Source organism: Lithobates pipiens, unplaced genomic scaffold (genome assembly GCF_037356315.1).
Source record: "Lithobates pipiens isolate NorthernLeopardFrog02 unplaced genomic scaffold, aLitPip1_a1.2 Scaffold_8, whole genome shotgun sequence".
NCBI lineage: Eukaryota > Metazoa > Chordata > Amphibia > Anura > Ranidae > Lithobates > Lithobates pipiens.
In genome coordinates, this window is record NW_027507903.1 from 248,725,853 (window position 1) to 248,744,350 (window position 18,498).

The following is an 18,498-nucleotide window of genomic DNA, read 5'->3' on the forward strand; positions in this document are numbered from 1 at the left end:
CTATCGAGAAAACCGCTCGTCTGTATGCAGGTCCGATGGACCAACAACGAAGCAACGGCAGCTATTGGCTACTGGCTATTGAACTTCCTTTTTCTAGTCCCATCGTATGTCATCATGTTAAACGATCGGACTTTGGTGTGGTCATGTGTAGGCAAGTCCGTTTCAGCGGAACTCAGATGAAAAGTCCGTCAGAGTTCATTCCGACGGAAAGTCCGGTCGTGTGTACACGGCATAAGGGTTAGGTAACTTTGCAAAGGTGAAGCATAATGCCGAATATACCGAAACTATGTTTTAGATTTAAATACACTTTTGTGCATTCATGCTTGTATCTCTTTTCTTGCAGCATTTAAAGATGAACTTTGGGCAGATAAACACCAAATAAAACCATTCATAAAATGAATCAATAAATGTTTAAATGCAGCTAATGCACTGTTCTGGTATCCGCATCTTCCAGTCTCTTGTAAAGTAGAATTTGTAGATGTAGTAGCTCTTATGTGGGGGCAAGAAGTGAGCTTAGCTGTACTGCCATAGAGAAATGTGATGCACCAGCCAGGCAGTGCTGTCTGACAGGACTTTCAAAAAATTAGGACTGGATGGATAGCTTTAATGTTGGCGTAGCCCTTTAAAAAAAAACCTTGAGCCTGCTGATTTAGGGTGACCATTTTAGTTGAGTTGAACTATGTAGCAATCACTGAGTATTTACTGAATTCCAACTGTGTGCATAGTGGAGTGTATACTGAAGTTACAAGATAATGATGTCTGTGCAAATCAATATTAAGCATATGACAAGTGAAGGTCCAAAAAAGATGTGCACATGAACATGTAGCAGTTCTCGGTTGATAAATTCCTTTCCCAAGTTCCTTTCAAAAGTGCTGTTGTGCTAAAAAAAACAAAACAAAAAAAAACACTTGATGCTGTAAACAGGTGCATACGGGATCCACCCCCCTCCCCCCTTCCTTATGGTTGAACTCACCAGATTCTATCGAGGTATGGTGAGCGGGGTGATAAACGCCAACTCCTGGGTGTGATCCTTCCTGGGGTGTTGTCAGGCACAAACATAGAGAAAGAGCCTGCATAGTAAAGTACGTCTTGTTTAATTCATTAAAATCAATCTTTAGAGTTCCAATCATAAAATCAATCTTTACAAGGTTCCAAGGTGGAGGACAAATGGATGAACATCAATTGCCAGTCCATTAATACATAGGTTCTCTCAAAACCTAACTGCAATTGAATGGACATCGGACGTGATGTCACCGATGTTCATCCATTTGTCCTCCACCTTGGAACCGTGTAAAGATTGATTTTATGATTGGAACTCTGTAAAGATTGATTTTAATGAATTAAACAAGACATACTTTACTATGCAGGCTCTTTCTCCATATATTTGTGCCTTCTCCAGGAAGGATTGCACCCAGGAGTTGGCGTTTTTATCACCCCGCTGACCATACTAAGCTCACCTGACCAGCAACACAGTACTGCTTGGGGGTCCATTGGATCTGGTGAGTTCAACCATAAAGGGATGGTGTGGATCCTGTATGCACCTGTTTACAGCATCATATGTTGTTGTTTTTTTTTTTTTTTTTTTTTTAGCACAGCAGCACTTTTGAAAGGAACTTGGGAAAGGAACTTATCAACTGAGAACTTCTATATGTTTATGTGCACGTCTGGTTTGGACTTTCACTGGTCGCATGCTTAATATTGATTTGGACTATTTCTATCACAGCAGCACCTGTGAAAGGAATCTTCCAACTAGAAGTTTATACATATTTGTATGTGTTTTTTACGTTTTCATTGGCTTCATGCTTGATATATTTTTTGTTTTTTTTTATTAATTTTGCACTTAATTTTGTATGCACTACAGTTGCACTTTATTGTATTTATTCAGGCTGTCAGGGCTGTGGTATTCATACCCTTTTTTCCATGTTTTGACTTGTGTCGTGTACAGCAGCGGCAGGCCTAATCACTAATGAGTATCTTTAGCGCAGGGGATTGTTTTTTTCACAATGGTGTCTGTGTTACAGGCAGATTGAGTGCTGCCAGGATGCAGATGAATTCTACAGTCTGATGGGCAAACTGACACAGGAGATGCTTGAAGACAATCTGATAGATAGCCACGAACTTATGCAGGTATCTATGGGATTTAATGTACTTTTTTCCATTTCTGAGTCTACACTTGAGAGTTTTTTCACTGCTCCAACTCTGTGATCTCTCTTCGAAGCAGACCCCGATTATAAGTTATCAGGTAGACCAGGTACCAAGGTCTGCTGGTCTACTGCAATTAATAATTACAATATATTACACTACAATTTTCACTGGTATTCCATGATAACGACACTATCCTGACATGTTCTTTAATGCCAGAACTTGGGGTGTAGCTCCATCTCTCACACCTGTAAACCCTATTTATAAATTTATTTTTATGTTTCAGCTGTGGGCCTTACTGGTTCGGCTATAGCGTTGTCATTACCGAAGATACCCATGTGAACAATATATTGTTTTTTGTGAACATACCAGAATCCTCCTCCAACATTTATTTTGTATTCAATGTTTCCCCAGTTTAACCAGTGAAATTTTGTAAAATTTGTGCTCTTGTCAATAAAAAGTGGAAATGTTATTTCCCACTTTTATAATGACACCAAATGAAATCCTGCTTCTGGTACAAAGCTTGGTAGTTCTTTACAAAATTTTTAGTACAAAAAGACTGAAAAGGCTTGAGGATTCATTAAGATTAAGTTGTAGTAAAATTCACATTTTACTAAGGTTAAAAGAGACGTATAGGATTTTCTTTTTCCAGTTTCATACTCAACTAGGTGGATGCAGCATCGGTCTGATGCTGCATCTGTCCCACGGTGCCTCTACACTGAGAACTGAGCGATCGAACATCGCCAATGGCTCAGTTCTCTCAGCTTTCTGAGTAGAACGCTGCTGTTCAGAAGCTCACCGCTCTGCTCCCTCCTCTCTCATTGGAGCGCTGATCTGTGGAGAGGTAGGGAGCGGCCATCTCAGCTTCTCAGCGGCTTGCTGACAGGATGAGCGGGGTGTCAGTCCAGGCACCTGACGGATCCATGCTCCCATTGTTGGAATAACTGGACTGATTTCTGTGATGTCGGCGGAGAGCGGACTTCAGCCTGCATTCTGCTAAAAACTGGTCACAGGAGTGCAAAACAAATTGCACTCCTGTGTTCCATAGGAGGAGTACAGCCAAAGGAGCTTAACCTTAAATATTTTTTTTATTAACAAATTTTCAGAAAGTGACGTAGACATTCGCTCACAACGAGTGAATGCAAATGCATATAAACATTGTTAATATAGCAATAAATACATTGCAATATTAAATATAAAAGAAGAAAGGAAATTCACAAAAAGGGGTCATTGTCAGCAAAAGAACGCTGTGCAGAGGATAAACTTACAAGAGATTGGATGAAGGTCCTGTACTTGGAACAGTACAAGGTGTACATATTAAAGCAGTCAGGAGATCCATAAACATCAGAAATGTAATTATGCTCATGGTAAGATTCAGGGAACAAAAGAAAAGAGTTTAGCAAGAGGAAAGAAGAGGAGAGGTGGGACATAGAAAAAGGATATAAATGGGGAAGAGGATTAGGGTTATTGGTAAAATGTCAGAGAAACTGAGTAATAAAATTTCGACAAGTTTAAATAGGAAAACATTTTGTTTAAAAAAAAAAAAAAAAAATCACTTGCCAAGTTTCTTGTACTTACAAAGCAGCATAATTTGATCTGTACATAAAAGTTCTCAAAAGGAAAAAACAAACAAAAAACTATCATTGGTGTATTTTTAAATGAAGCCTGTGATCGGTGATTGCAGGCTGCATTATTAGGTAAGCTTCTTTAAGCATTCCTCAAGAATGACAAACTGACTGCAAATTATACAGGTAAAACAGACAGACTACCACCCACCTCTGTTTATACCCCCCTTACCGAATACGGTTTGTTGCGTTACCTGCTTTATAAATGGGCCAGCAGATTACTTGTAATTCAAATGTTCCACATTTTGGTTTCGTTGCTTTTTTTTTTTTTTTTTTTAAAGTGGAGAAGGGGTTTAAAATGACCTTTTAAGCCCCAGTTCACATTGAATCCGACATTGAAATCGTGCGACTTCACTTGAAATCACACAATTTCAAAGCTGCGGGTCAGTGCGACTTCAGGTGTGGCGTGGCTGACATCTGTGCGACTTCATGCACCGATATCTATGCAAGTCGCACCTTTAAATCAGCAAAAATAGTTCAGGAACCTTTTAATCAAAATAGTGCAGCACTTGAAAGTTGGCGTCACAGTGATTTGAACAGTTTCATTGCCGACAATAGGGTACGACATGTCATGAGATTGGTGTGATTGGGGGCTAAAGCATAATGTCATCAAAATAGTAAAGTATTAAGCGTGTAGATCTAAGGACTATGTAGCAGACAACATTATATTATAGAGTGAGAGTGTAGAATATTCAACAAACAGCATTGTGTAAAAATTGAACTGGTCAAGATTAAGTAACCTACAACAAATCATGTATGCAATGTAATATACAGCATAGCCTATACCAGTGATGGCGAACCTTGGCACCTCAGATGTTTTGGAACTACATTTCCCATGAAGCTCAACTACACTGCAGAGTGCATGAACATCATGGGAAATGTAGTTCCAAAACATCTGGGGTGCCAAGGTTTGCTATCGCTGGCCTATACAATACAGCAGTCAGGAATAGCAAAGCATGTATAATACATTGGTCATAGTGTGTAACCTACAACAGAGCGTATGGAGTACAGTGGGCAGAAATATGTAACATATAAGTTAATATATTGAGTACAGGGTAAGGAGAATGTGACAGGCTTCTTGAGTATGTAATTAACAACACAGTGTGTGGGGTGCAGCAGCTAGGGGTGTGTAAGGTACTGCCCATAGCATTGCTGGTCTGTTGTAGAAAGAATGCCCGGGTGTCCGCAGACTGTCAGTGGGCAGTGGAAATGTATTAATGTGCTGGTGTCCATGGACAGTGGGAGGAAAAATGCCCTGGCATCCATTGTGTCAGTTCCAGGGAAAAATGTGCCAACATAAGTAGTCTGTGGTACTGACACTCCTGTAGACAGGGGTTTGAATGTGGGATCTTCATATTGTGAGGAGTCTGAGATGGTTACCTCAATTACCTTGCTGTTCATCAAGCCCTATGGGAGGGTACATGGGTCCCCCAGGAAGCAGAAGGTACATTTTTACTCAAAATATTATTTAGTAATTATTTACCAGTAGTTATTTAGTAATGCTGCCATGATATGTCGTATGTCATGATATGCACTATATCTTATGCTTTTATCAGGAGTTTAGAATGTGAGCTTCTGCTTTAAGCTGCCCAGTAAACACAGTTATACTTGGTAGAACAGTTTAAAGTGAACCAGTGCAGTGCTTGTCCCATGCAGGACAAAGCAACAGGTTATCCACTTATCCAATATGTAAGCTCTGAGTAGCTTACTCAGCAGTCAAGTTTACTCGGGTCTATGGACTCCATGTCTGCCAGCTGAGAGAGTCACATGCTTTTCCATACATATTTTCTTTGGCTTTTGGTGCTGAATGGAAAAGTGAGGGAGCAATGAAATCTATGGATATGCTGGGGTTATATAGACATAGCTCCCAACCGTCCATGATTTGGAGGGGCTGACCCCGATTTGGAACAAAGTCCCTCTGTCCCTCTTTCCTCCTCTTTTTGTCCCTCATATTGGTCTGATCTATATAGTTGTATATAAAATGCACTTTTTATTTTTCACAAAGTGTTTTCAGGTGCTAAACCTTGCATACAATTTCTAAATTGCTACATTTGTAAATTTCAAAAGCCAATATAAATATAGGTGAGCAAAGAAAACTATTGCTTTGCTCTGAATTGGCAGGACACAGTTTTCATGTTTAGTGGAATCTTATGCCGCGTACACACGATCGAATTGTCCGGCGTACTTAGTCTGGCAAACAATCCGGCGGATAGTCCGGCAGATAGGATAGGCGGATAGTCCGGCAGACTTTCTACCGAACGGACTTGGCCACACACGGAAAGTCCGGCGATTGCTAGCGCGATGAGGTACAGCACGTACAACGGGACTAGAAAAAGGAAGTTCAATAGCCAGTAGCCAATAGCTTCCTTTTCGTACTTGCTTCTGAGCATGTGTCATTCTTACTCCACCGAACTAGCATATTCACGAACATATTGTCCGCTGAAACCCAAGTCCGGCGGAAAGATTGGGCTGCAAAACTACTTTCTAAGTCCGCCGGACTTTACGCTGAAAAAGTCCGCTGAAGCCCACACACGATCGGATTGTCCGGCGAAATGCGGTCCGGCGGACTAAGTACACCGGACAATTTGATCGTGTGTACGCGGCATGAGGCAGACTGATAAATACACAGTTGAAATATAAATCCTCTACCAGACAAAATGATAAAACATGAATTCTATACAGCAAGTCTTGTGACTTGCACACCTCTGCCACACTGCACAGCCAGGATGATCACTCTACTACTTCTTGGTTCAGATTCCTGGTTCCACTTCAATTTAACCACTTCAGTACCAGCCTGTATTTATTAGTTTCTTCTTTATGAAATTTCTGGCTATACAGTATGTTAGTGGTTAAGGTCCTTGGTGTGTTGCAACACATGAAATATGCCCAGAGATTTACCTTGCACATTCTTTGTTTTATATAGCGTTCACAAGTAGGCTTCAAATAAACACAGCATTTGGTCATTCACTGTATTACTGTGTATGTATGTATGTATATGTATGTGTGTGTATGTATATATATATATATCTCAAAATGTGGTGTATGTAATTTTTCATTTTAGATGCTAGCAGTGCAGTTTTTTCCCAAGTAATATTTGCCTTTGCTTTCTCTAGACTGTGTACTCCATGGCCCCTTTCCCATTTCCACAACTTGCAGAGCTGAGGGAGAAGTACACCTATAATATCACACCTTTCCCAGCACCTGTTAAGTCTGCTTCATTCTCTGGGTATGTAGTTATGATATTTTGTGCTTCACACCATATAAACTTTAGACCAATTATAGCACTGCCAGATTTAGAAAAGTTACACATGGGATATGTACGTGTTAGTATGGTCTAACAGGAAAAATGGCAGACTTGGGCTATGTGAATGACATATGTTTGATGTTACACTCCTTTAGTGATGCAAGTATCAAGTTTTGGTGATCAAGAGAACTTGTATCTTCAGAACAATGTTTTTAAAAGTGTCAATGGATTTCCTGGATAGACAGCAGTGGAGGAATCAACCATGATGCACAGAATCTTGGAAGACAAACTCCCTTTGCTAATATGCTGGTATCTCTGTTGGATCTCTGGTATTTGATATAGTGACCCACAAATCTCTATAAGAAAGCAACAATAAAGTTACTATTTAGGTGCAAAATGTTGAAAGCAACTAAGACCACCGGTAATGCAAAATAGTTGCAAAAACCTATTTTGACCAGAACTTTTCAGATGTTTTAATAAGCAAGGGAGAAACTTGTGAAAACATGTTGCTTATTAAAATAATTCTAAAGGTTGTAATTAAAAAAAAAATGTTCTATTTACTTGCTCTATGCAGTGATTTTGCACAGAGCAGCCCTGATCCTCCTTATTTTGGGTCCTCCATCGGTGGTCCTGGCTCCTCCCCATACAGAGTGCCCCTAATAGCAAGCCTCTTGCTATGGAGGCACTCAAGCATGCTTTCTCCCCTACTCCAAAGAAATGCTGGTAGGTTAATTAGCTTCTGTCTAAATTGGCCCTAGTATATGAATGTGAGTTGGGGACCTTGGATTGTAAGCTCCTTGTGGGTAGGGAGGGTAGGGACCGATGTGGATGCACAATGTATATGTAAAGTGCTGTGTAAATTGACGGCGCTATATAAATACCTTAAATAATAATAATCATAGACACGCTTTTGTGAATGGACATTGTCCATTCACACACAGAGTGCAACTTGGGCCTACCCCCCCTCCCTCGCTCCTTATTGACTCACTGGCTGTGATTGACAGCAGCAGGAGCCAATGGCTTTGTGATCCGATGAGGAGAGAGAGACCTGGGAGAGCCGCTGCTCTGATGCACATCGCTGGATCAAGATGGGGCTCGGGTAAATAAAGGGGGCTGGGGTATGAGCTGCACCCAGGTTTTTACCGTAATGCATAGAATGTTAGACCCCTTTCCCACTGGGGCGGTTTTCAGGCACTTTATCGCTATAAAAGCGCCCTTCATTACAGTGTGTCTTTTCAACACTGGGGTGGTGCGCTTGCAGGAAGTTATGAAAAGTCCTGCAAGCAGCATCTTTGGGGTGGGTTGGCAGCGCTGTTATTAGCGCTCCCAAAACACCCTGCCAATTGCAATGAATAGGCCTTAAAAGCGCTTTGGGACTTTTTTACTATTTTTTTATTTATTTTTTTGCTAAAAAGAGCTCGACTAGCAGCCAAAAAAGCACTGCAAAAACGAGAGGCCGGTGCTGCTAGTGTGAAAGTAGCCTTAAGGTAAAAAAACCTTCTGACTTTAGAACCACTTAAGTGATTCTTTGTGTCTGTGTATCAGTTGGTCCTCCTAGTTTTGGCTGTAATATACAGATTGAGGGTGGCTCCTGTAGGGTTTAATGGAGCCACGCTTTCGGCTGGCATATACAGACGCTGAAATGTTTCCATAGCATAAGATAATTGGGCAGCAAGCCACTTCCCTAACCCACACCCTTGCATATGTGCTGTTGCTTTTGAACAGTACTTGTGAAATACTCGGGGCACACATTTCCCTTCCCAAAAGTTTTGGAGAAATGGCACTCTGAGATTAGTAACCCACAGTGGTTTGCCAAGAGCTTGGTATGTGTACATACACACATGCAGAGTGTTAACAATGTGCTATTTAAAAAAAAAGAGCATTTAATACTATTTTAGTATATTTTGTGTATTTTTGTATATAACTTCTATTCCTTGGCACGGTGATTACACTGTTTGTCTATCTGCACTGAGTATTGTCCCATTAGTGTAATTGGCAGCCTCAGTAAACAGGTTAAGGAGATCAAAGAAGTTGGTGCCTAGTATTCCAACTCTGAACATATCTACATATCCATGTGCATAAGCATTCTGAGCACCTGTAATGCCTAAACTAAAAAAGAACATGAGGGGCTTAATAGATGCTAGATTTAAGTCAGTATTTTAGAGTTCAGGTTGTTTTAATTAATAAAGCCTTTATTTAATAATTGTTAAACATTTTTAAGAAGAATAGGAATGTGAAGAAAATACAGAATAAATCAGGTATAGCATGTATTACTCCCTATTATTTTAGGCGACCAAGCAAAATGCGAGACAGCGATGAAGAAAATGATGAAGATGAAGACATAAATGCCAATTCAGTTGGCTGTCTTGGCCCATTTAGTGGACTTTTAGCCCCGGAACTGCAGAGGTACCAGAAACAAATAAAAGGTAAGCTAAAATTTTAGTTTAAGTGTAGAACTGTGTGTATACATAAATATCATTGCATACCACTGATTTGAAAGGTAAAGCTACAGTATATTTTACCTTTTAAGGTAAAGCTATAATATATACACACTCACACACTATCTCCCAAAAGTAAGTACACCCTCACGTTTTTGTAAAAAAATTGCATTATATCTTTTCATGTGACAACCCTAAAGAGATGACACTTTGCTACAATCTAAAGTAGTGAGTGTACAGCTTGTATAACAGTGTAAATTTGCTGGGCCCAATTAGCCATTTACCCTCCCGCTGTCATGGGACTCTTTATTGTTACAAGGTCTCAGGTGTGAATGGGGAGCAGGTGTGTTAAATTAGCTGTTATTGCTCTCACTCACTCATACTCTCTCTCATGACTCATGTCCCTATAAGTTCAACATGGCACCTCATGGCAAAGAATTCTCAGAGGATCTGAAAGAAGAATTGTTGCTCTACATAAACGTGGCCTAGGCCAGTGATGGCAAACCTTGGCACCCCAGATGTTTTGGAACTACATTTCCCATGATGCTCAACTACACTACAGAGTGCATGAGCACCATGGGAAATGTAGTTCCAAAACATCTGGGGTGCCAAGGTTTGCCATCACTGGCCTAGGCTATAAAAAATTGCCAAGACCCTGAAACTGAGCTCCAAGAACAAGACCATACAGCGGTTTAGCAGGACAGGTTCCACTCAGAACAGGCCTCGCCATGGTCGACCAAAGAAGTTGGGTGCACGTGTTCAGCGTAATATCCAGAGGCTGTCTTCGGGAAACAGTCGTATGAGTGCTGCCAGCATTGCTGCAGAGGTTGAAGGGGTGGGGGGGGGTCAGCCTGTCAGTGATCAGACCATACGCCGCACACTGCATCAAATTCATCTGCATGGCTGTCGTCCCAGAAGGAAGCCTCTTCTAAAGATGATGCACAAGAATGCCCGCAAACAGTTTGGTAAAGACAAGCAGACTAAGGACATGGATTACTGGAACCATGTCCTGTGGTATGATGAGACCAAGATAAACTTTTTTGGTTCAGATGGTGTCAAGCGTGTGGGGTGGCAACCAGGTGAGGAGTACAAAGACAAGTGTGTCTTGCCTACAGTCAAGCATTGTGGTGGTATTGTTGTGTGGGGCTGCTTGAGTGCTGCTGGCACTGAGGAGCTACAGTTCATTGAGGGAACCATAAATGCCAACATGTACTGTGACATACTAAAGCAGAGCATGACCCCCTCCCTATGGAGACTGGGCCGACAGGGCAGTATTCAACATAATGACCCTAAACACACCTCCAAGACAACAACTTCCTTGCTAAAGAAGTTAAGGGTAAAGGTGATGGACTTGCCAAGCATGTCTCTAGACCTAAACCCTATTAAGCATCTGCGGGGCATCCTCAAACGAAAGGTGGAGGAGCGCAAGTTCTCTAACATCCACCAGCTCCATGATGGAGGAGTGGAAGAGGACTCCAGTGGCAACCTGTGAAGCTCTGGTGAACTCCATGCCCAAGAGGGTTAAGGCAGTGCTGGAAAATAATGGTGGCCACACAAAATATTGACACTTTGGGCACAATTTTGACATTTTCACTTAGGGGTGTACTCGCATTTGTTGCCAGTGGTTTAGACATTAATGGCTGTGTGTTGAGTATATTTACACACATCTCTATCTCCTTATTTATCATGTTCAAATGTTGCACAGACAACTGAAGTGGGCAGGGAAGAGACTCAGCCCATTTCCTCATTTCTGGTGAGACGCTTAAATTATAGAGTGTGCGCAAAAGGGAGAAGGTTTTTTTATCGTAATGCATTCTATGCACTTGATAGGAGGGAGGGGACAGGTAGGTAAGTAGGAGGTAAGTATGACCTGTTTGTTATTTTTTTATTTTTTTATTGACTTTACAATCACTTTAAGCTCTCTACAGCATAAAATGTGTTAGGGGTCTCACGTCGTCTTCTTTGTATTGCATGATTTTTTATGGCTATAGTGCAATAAAAAAGTTGTTTTTACCAAAGTGTAGTCATCCACAATCTTTTATATGGAGTCTTCAGTAATAACAAACTTATACTTTGTGCTGCGTTCCATTTTCACCTAATATCTATTAAATAAAGTCTTTATTAAAGTCCCACACGTTAATATACAACAGAACTGTTCAGAAGGTTTCTCTCTCAATGATAATTCCACACCTAAATTCAATATATGACCACCCTCGGTGCACTCACACACTTTCAATTTTCTGTGATATTCTACCTTCAAATTATTTTATCTACACAAAGACCTTCACTCAGACTTTTAGAAATATGCTCATCCTTTAAAAAAAAAAAAAAAAAAAAAAGACCCATAGATGATAGGTCAGATACCATTTTTTTTTTTTGTATAAGATTTTTTTTTTAATTATATATCCAGACTGATACACTTCTCTCTATTTATCTTATTGGCCCGGATATATATTCTAAAAAAAAATGGCATCTGGCACAAATGATAGTTTTTTTTATTTTTTTTATTTTCTAAATGTAATTTCACAGTGTGTGCTAGTAGCTTTAGGGGGGAGGAGGAGGGTATTATGTCACAGCTGCGTGGAAACTTCTACATAATTGTATTTCTTTAGTAATGAGCTGGACAGGCACCTGGTAATTGGACGGATGAGGGTGGACTGACCTAAGGCAGTATTATACATTGTTTGCTCTTGTGAGATGCACTCTATTCACTTGCTTCTAGTGAGATGCGCTCAATTTCCTCAGTTTTAGTGGAGACTAAAGGTGCTTGTATAGATACACACTTTAGGTTATAACCCATAGCATCTTGCTAATCTCTGCACCTAGGCTCTCATTAAAGTTTCACGGTATAATAGCCACACCTTAACATTGTCTCTGTTTTTTTTCCAGAGCATAAAGAAGAGCAGAAACTTGGCAACATTGCAGAGCTCAGTCCAGGTGCAATTGACTCATGTCGTGGAGAATATCATGCTGTATTCAATAGTATGATGATGGAGCGCATGACCACTGACATCAATGCCCTAAAACAACAGTACTCAAGGATTAAGAAAAGGCAACTGCAGCAAATTCACCAGGTCTACATAAGAGCAGGTAAAATATTTAGTTTGTCTGTGTTCATTTCTTATAGTGGAGAACCTTTTAGAAGTTTTATAGATCTCAGGAAAACAAATGTAATAATGACCAGGTAATTATCAGCTTCTGTTCATAAACCCACTGCAAGTTGAAATCAACTTTTGTCTTCGATATCATGTCGATTTCAATATCTGCTTGTAATTGTAAACCATCTTTTTGTAAGGACAAAATTACAACAAATAAGGATGTTATGCAAAAAAAGTTTTAAATTCTACCCAAGTATCGCTATTATTTTCAATTATAAGTTTTGCCACTATTTATAGTTGTGATGGGCACACAAGAGCCATTTAGAAGTAACCAGTCAGTATAGCAGTATATTGGAACTGCCATGGCTGATTTTTCTTTTAAGGTACAAGATACAGGGTTATCACCCATATTCGATCCTTACTGACTTAGAACAAGAATATGCATATCTGGTTTTCTGACACCTGATACACACGTTTGTTCCAAGTCAGTCACTCAATAGCTGGGGCAGCAAGCATAGGTATGACTGCACCAAATCTTACACCTTCAAAGACAGGTTGTCAGTGGCAGTTCTTATATTACTATCTTGGCAGATATGTATACATATAGTATACTGTATGTTTGCATTTATCCATACCTGCTAAGCTGATGACTTAAAGGCAAACTGTGGCAAAGTGCACCTATTTTTATTTTTTTTTAATATTCATTAATGCACGTTGTATTTATTTTATTTTTTTTCTGTAAACTTAGGACTCGAAGAAGAAAGGGATCCTGGGATTTTGTTTGATCCCAGGGATCAGCTGAATAATGGTATTTAAAAAAGTTCCTATTTTATGGAGGTTTTGTTTTCTGTTTCTAACATGCATGGTCATCCTTTAATGAAGCATTGTGATTGTTAACTACAGTAGAAAATTCAGTTTAGCCCATACATGAATGCTAATATTCATTGTAGATAATGTCTCTACAGAGCAACTGAATGATCAGATCAGTCTTCTGAAAATAGACCACTTCTTGGTCTATTTTCTTCTTGGGTTATCTACTTTTAGTTGATTGATGTTCAGATGGTCTCATAATTCAGGTACTTGAATTTTGACCAAAAGAGAGGGAGGAATAATTTCAGTTTTAGAATATAGCCAAATTAGCTGTATTCCAGAAGTATCTGTGCTGGAATCAGACTTGCTGCAAGTTGAGGGATCCATAGATGTGAGACATTGGCTGATCTGGTCAGTTTTGGCTCAGCCAGACAACATCTATCACTTAAACAAAGCAGCTAATAATTCTTTCATTTATTGGGAAGGGTGAATAGTTATTATTTTTGAACATTATTTATCATTCCCCTGAGAGGAGATCAGTCCCGGGAATATCTGGCTGCTTTCCTGATTCATGCCTCCAGAGATACAGTACCGATCTGCACATATTGGCAAGAAAAGCATGCACGCCAGCTAATATTACACCTCTGTTCACTTGTAACTCTGACGAAGTCTCTGCTCCATTAAGAATTACCATGCATGTTTTATTGTAAATCACCCCTTGAAAACGCAAAATTACTATCTTACAGCTTATATGTTTCTTCACAAAACTTACTCTGTGGACATTTCAAATTAATTTGCTTAAATACAACTATCATGAGAGAATAATTAGGGCTGCCATTTCTGGCCTTTCTTCTTTCTGAGCCACTGACCTAAAACAAGAGATGAGGAATTCTGACACTCATTTACAACATGCTTGTTTTGGATCTGTGACTTTAAATTAATGAAACCAGACAGAAGCATTTTAAGGAGACCAGCAGTGGCAACCCCCATACTTATTTCATGACTCAACTTTCATTTATGTTAAATACAGTGTCTGGTTACGTAATATTGTCTGTAGCAATGTTTCACTGATTGGTGATGGTTTTTCATTTAAAAAATCTAATCAAAAACTTTAAATGTTGGATATCTTTTTCTCATATATATTTGGTAAATCTTTCCTTTTCTTCAACATGATGAAGTGCATAATCTATTAAAATTTCTGTATAATCTATTCATAGTGGTAAAGGGTGTTGTATACATTGTTACGTGTTTAATAATAAAGTATCTTGTCACTATAATTAAATAAGTACGTATTGTTTGTATCTGATAATGGTAGCCAATTATGCATGGGAGAAGGTGGAGAAGTATTTTCAGCTGCAAAATAAATAAAAAGCAAATTTTATATATGAAAACACCTCTACTGTTGGGCTAATCCTGAACGTGAAGACTTGCATTACAAGCAATGGAAAAGAAGCTCTGAGAGGGCTAAAGCTTCTTCTTCTTTTTTTTTGTTAACATGACATGCCTCTTGCTTTATGAGCCCGCTGAAAGTAAAGCCCCATACACACTATATCATATTTTCTGCAGATTTTTTGCTTCAGGTCTACCAAAACCATATAATATGAGGTCAAACCTTAGGCGTTTCTATTTGTATGCAATCAGGCAGGCCCTTGCACTACATGGTTTTGGTAAATCTGAAGACAAAAATCAGCAGAAAATCTGATAGTGTGTATGGGGCTTAAGATTTTTTCTGTAGCCAGAGCAAAGTTGTGCTGAAAATTGCAGAGCAGCCTAAAGTGCTCCAATGAGTGATTCCCCGCAGTTTGCCATGCATCCACTAGAAGGAGGGTTTAAAGTGGAATTGCAGCCTGGGGAAAAAAAAATTAAGTCAGGAGCTACAAATACTGGGGCCGGAAGTTTTGTAGTTAGTTTTGTAGATAGCCACACAAGGATGCAGCGGTCTTACATGGAAGTGGGAGTAGATATACAGACTTTAACCGCTTCGGTCTGGTACACTGGAAGCTTGTCCTACACTAGTAGATTTCCAAATGAACATTCATACAAAAATTCTGATCAGCCCATTTGAAGACTTAATGAATGTCATTTGAAAGTACTGGAAAATTAGCTTTTAGTGTTTCATTAGCATTTAATGGACTTTCCTGAACAAAAACCACATATGCTTTTAAAAATTTGTTCAGTCGAGAAAACATTTACACCTTGCTGCTTTTTTTTTTTTTTTTTTTCATAACTATAGTTGAAAACCGATGTTGATTTGGCCCCTTTAATAATTTGAAAATTTAATAAATGTTCTGAAAATATATATTAATGATGATCTGCTTGTGTATGGCCAGCTTTACCGATTCACTATTCAATTTTCTGTGAAAGGATAATGTCCAGGTTAACTGTGATGCCTAGTGTTGATGAATGAAACGGTTGCTGTGGTTAAAATTCTTACATTCTTTTAATTTTGTTTTTATTTTAGATAAAGGTCCTGTGAACAGTATATTGTCATCTCAGGTTAATCATTCCCCTGTTATAAATCATCTGTTACTTGGCAAGAAGTTGAAGCAAGTAAACAGGTCTTCGAAAAACACTGTTGTGCAGTTGCCAAGCTCCAAGTCTATGATCTTACCCAATGAAGAAGCCAAAGGCAAGCTGAATTCTCCATGGCGAACCCACATCAGAGTTCATAGAAAGAACATTGCAAGGTCAAAAAGTCAGCTTGGCTATGGGGATACAATTGGGCTTATAGAGGAGCAAAATGAAGTACCAAAAGATCAAGTTGATGCCACCAAAGAAAGCGAGGACATTGCAGAGAATGCTGACTCAATAGCAGATGAAAATGGCTCAGACAGGACAGTTATGAAGGTTGATGGACATTCTCCAGAGCCTGTTTTCCAGGATGAAAATGCAAATGTGACTGTTGTACAGAGCAAACTAGAAGCACTGGAGCTGAGCTCCACTAATGAAACTAAGGACACGTCTGAGATCATCCAGTCTATACAGCAAACACCTTCTGATTCTAACAGCTCCTCCAGTGAAAGTGGAACTTTATCAAAGTCCCCAAGGGTACATGTTTTCACCCCTTTCCCAAGCGTTAAGCCACCAAGAAAATCTACTGCTGCTAGGAATCTAGGGTTATATGGGCCAAACAATAGAACCCCAACAGTAAATTTCCCACATATGAGCAGAAGTTTCAACAAGCCTTCCAATGGCACTACAGGGAGCAAGAAACGATAGCTCAGCATTAGCACTTTCTTTCTGACAAACTCTTTTTAATTTGAATTTCTCTTGTTCTACCATCGCTTTCATGAAAAAGTGTCATGGATGGAGTTTCTGAAAATGTTGTACAGATTTGTGCTCTGGTGTTAAAGGTGGTCCTGTTATGATTGTGTGCTATAAATCTAGAAAACGATCCTAGATTTTGTATGATGATAACAATGTGGTATTTGTTTAATTATTTTACATTGACAAATTATTCTAATTGACTTATTTATTCATATTTTTTTCTCCTTTTACAGTTTCTGCAGCCATTCTACTGTTCAGTTCAGAGTGCTAAAAGCCAATTAGTCTTTACTCACAGGTGGAAAGTTCTAGGGACGTCTTGACTGTGTGTGGTGTCAGACTATTAGCCTTTACAGTGCAATGCAAATTAATTCACAGATTCAGTTTTAGGGCTAAGTTACATGCTGGTTTGTTTTTCTTCAGCCACGCCTTGGCAATCATAAATTTTATTTGTAAATTCTGATGGTTCTTCTGCCAAAATTTAGAAAAATAGGAGGAATCTCCTTGAATTGGCATAGCAGTCTAAATGCAGAGGCAAGCCAATAGAGGTGATTATTTGGGAAGGGTTAAATGACTTGAATAAATTTAATTACAGCCATAATGGCGCTCACTGCAATTGTAAAAACCCATGCATGAGGTCCAGTTTAAGTTCTTAAAGAGAGTAACTGTTCCTATTCAAGACTGGGTGGTTAGAAGCCTACCTGTGTAACTTGGCAACTAAATGGTGCATCTCTACGTAATCATCATCCAGCAAACCTCTTCATTTTATATTCCCAAAAGATGTCTTGGTGAAGTGTTTGCATTTTACAGAATGTACTCTTTACCAAGATCAGTTCTGAGTGCCAAATTTCAGTGCATGCATAGACTAAGGGATACTTTGCATTCAACCCGTAGCACTTCAATTATTACCTAAATGTTGTGAATAGGACCCAAAATGATTGCAGTGTGTAACACAGCAGCTGAATACAGTATATATTATTATTATTGAGTACTTGTATTTTGCAATGTGGCTATGCAAATTAGTTTAATTAGAATTGTCCCAAGATGATCTAACCTATTTTTTTTTCTTTAAGATTTGTACAGTTGCATGGAAATTACCACCGTGTTTGTACTAGACAAGGCCTGGGAAAATGTATTTATTTAAAAATAGAAGAAGCAATTTCCACCCGAATGCTCAAGTTTTGCATGCTTTGATTTGCATCTTGTGTTGCCTTGTTCTTCAGCTATTTTACACAACCGATTTTCTTTCTAGAATCTAGATGGACTGTGCTGATGTTTGTCTTTGTTTTCTTAGAAAGCTCACACCTAGACAAACCCTTTTACTTTAAGTCTTTTTGTGTGAAATGTCCTTTCATTTATTTGTTTTGTTGTGTCCAAATATCACTTATTCATAAAGTGCCAGATAGCAAGGGTTCTCTAAAATGGTGACAATGCAAAGTGAAAGTTGTTGTGGTGTTTCATAGCTTTCTTTTTCTTTTTCAGTAATAAAGACCTAAACTGCATTGGATAATGTGTCATTTTACAATGGTAGTTGATTAAATGTCATCTTGTCTATTGATAATTGTAAAATAATGAACGGCACATTTTTGCTATTTTTAGTCAAGATTTCAGTACACAAATATTAACCTGCGTTCATAAAATATATGGCTTTGTTACTTAGGTGCCGGATGCTCATTATACATCCATTGAATGAATTTTCAGAATTGCAGGATCTAATGTACAGTATATACTAGGTGACATATATGAATATATTGGATTGATCCTGTAAATCAGGGATATGCAATTAGCGGACCTCCAGCTGTTGCCAAGTCCCATAATGCCTCTGCCTCTAGGTGTCATGCTTCTGGCTGTCAGTCTTGCTATGCCTCATGGGAGTT

General features: G+C 39.1%; 1 protein-coding gene across 5 annotated transcripts in view; it reads left to right on the plus strand.

Annotated features, from left to right (window-relative positions):
• TBC1D30 (TBC1 domain family member 30) overlaps positions 1 to 18,123 on the plus strand; it is a 117,285-nt gene extending 99,162 nt beyond the window's left edge. For 3 of the 5 annotated variants that reach the window (XM_077469787.1, XM_077469789.1, XM_077469790.1), the window contains 6 exons: positions 2,022 to 2,127; positions 6,881 to 6,993; positions 9,301 to 9,437; positions 12,339 to 12,539; positions 13,296 to 13,355; positions 15,819 to 18,123. In XM_077469787.1, the coding sequence (XP_077325913.1) occupies positions 2,022 to 2,127; positions 6,881 to 6,993; positions 9,301 to 9,437; positions 12,339 to 12,539; positions 13,296 to 13,355; positions 15,819 to 16,576 (1,375 nt within the window). In that variant the 3' untranslated portion in view covers positions 16,577 to 18,123. The remainder of the gene's footprint in view (positions 1 to 2,021; positions 2,128 to 6,880; positions 6,994 to 9,300; positions 9,438 to 12,338; positions 12,540 to 13,295; positions 13,356 to 15,818) is intronic. The other 2 variants (XM_077469788.1, XM_077469791.1) reach the window with 1 other exon arrangement.
• Positions 18,124 to 18,498: the final 375 nt, after the last annotated feature.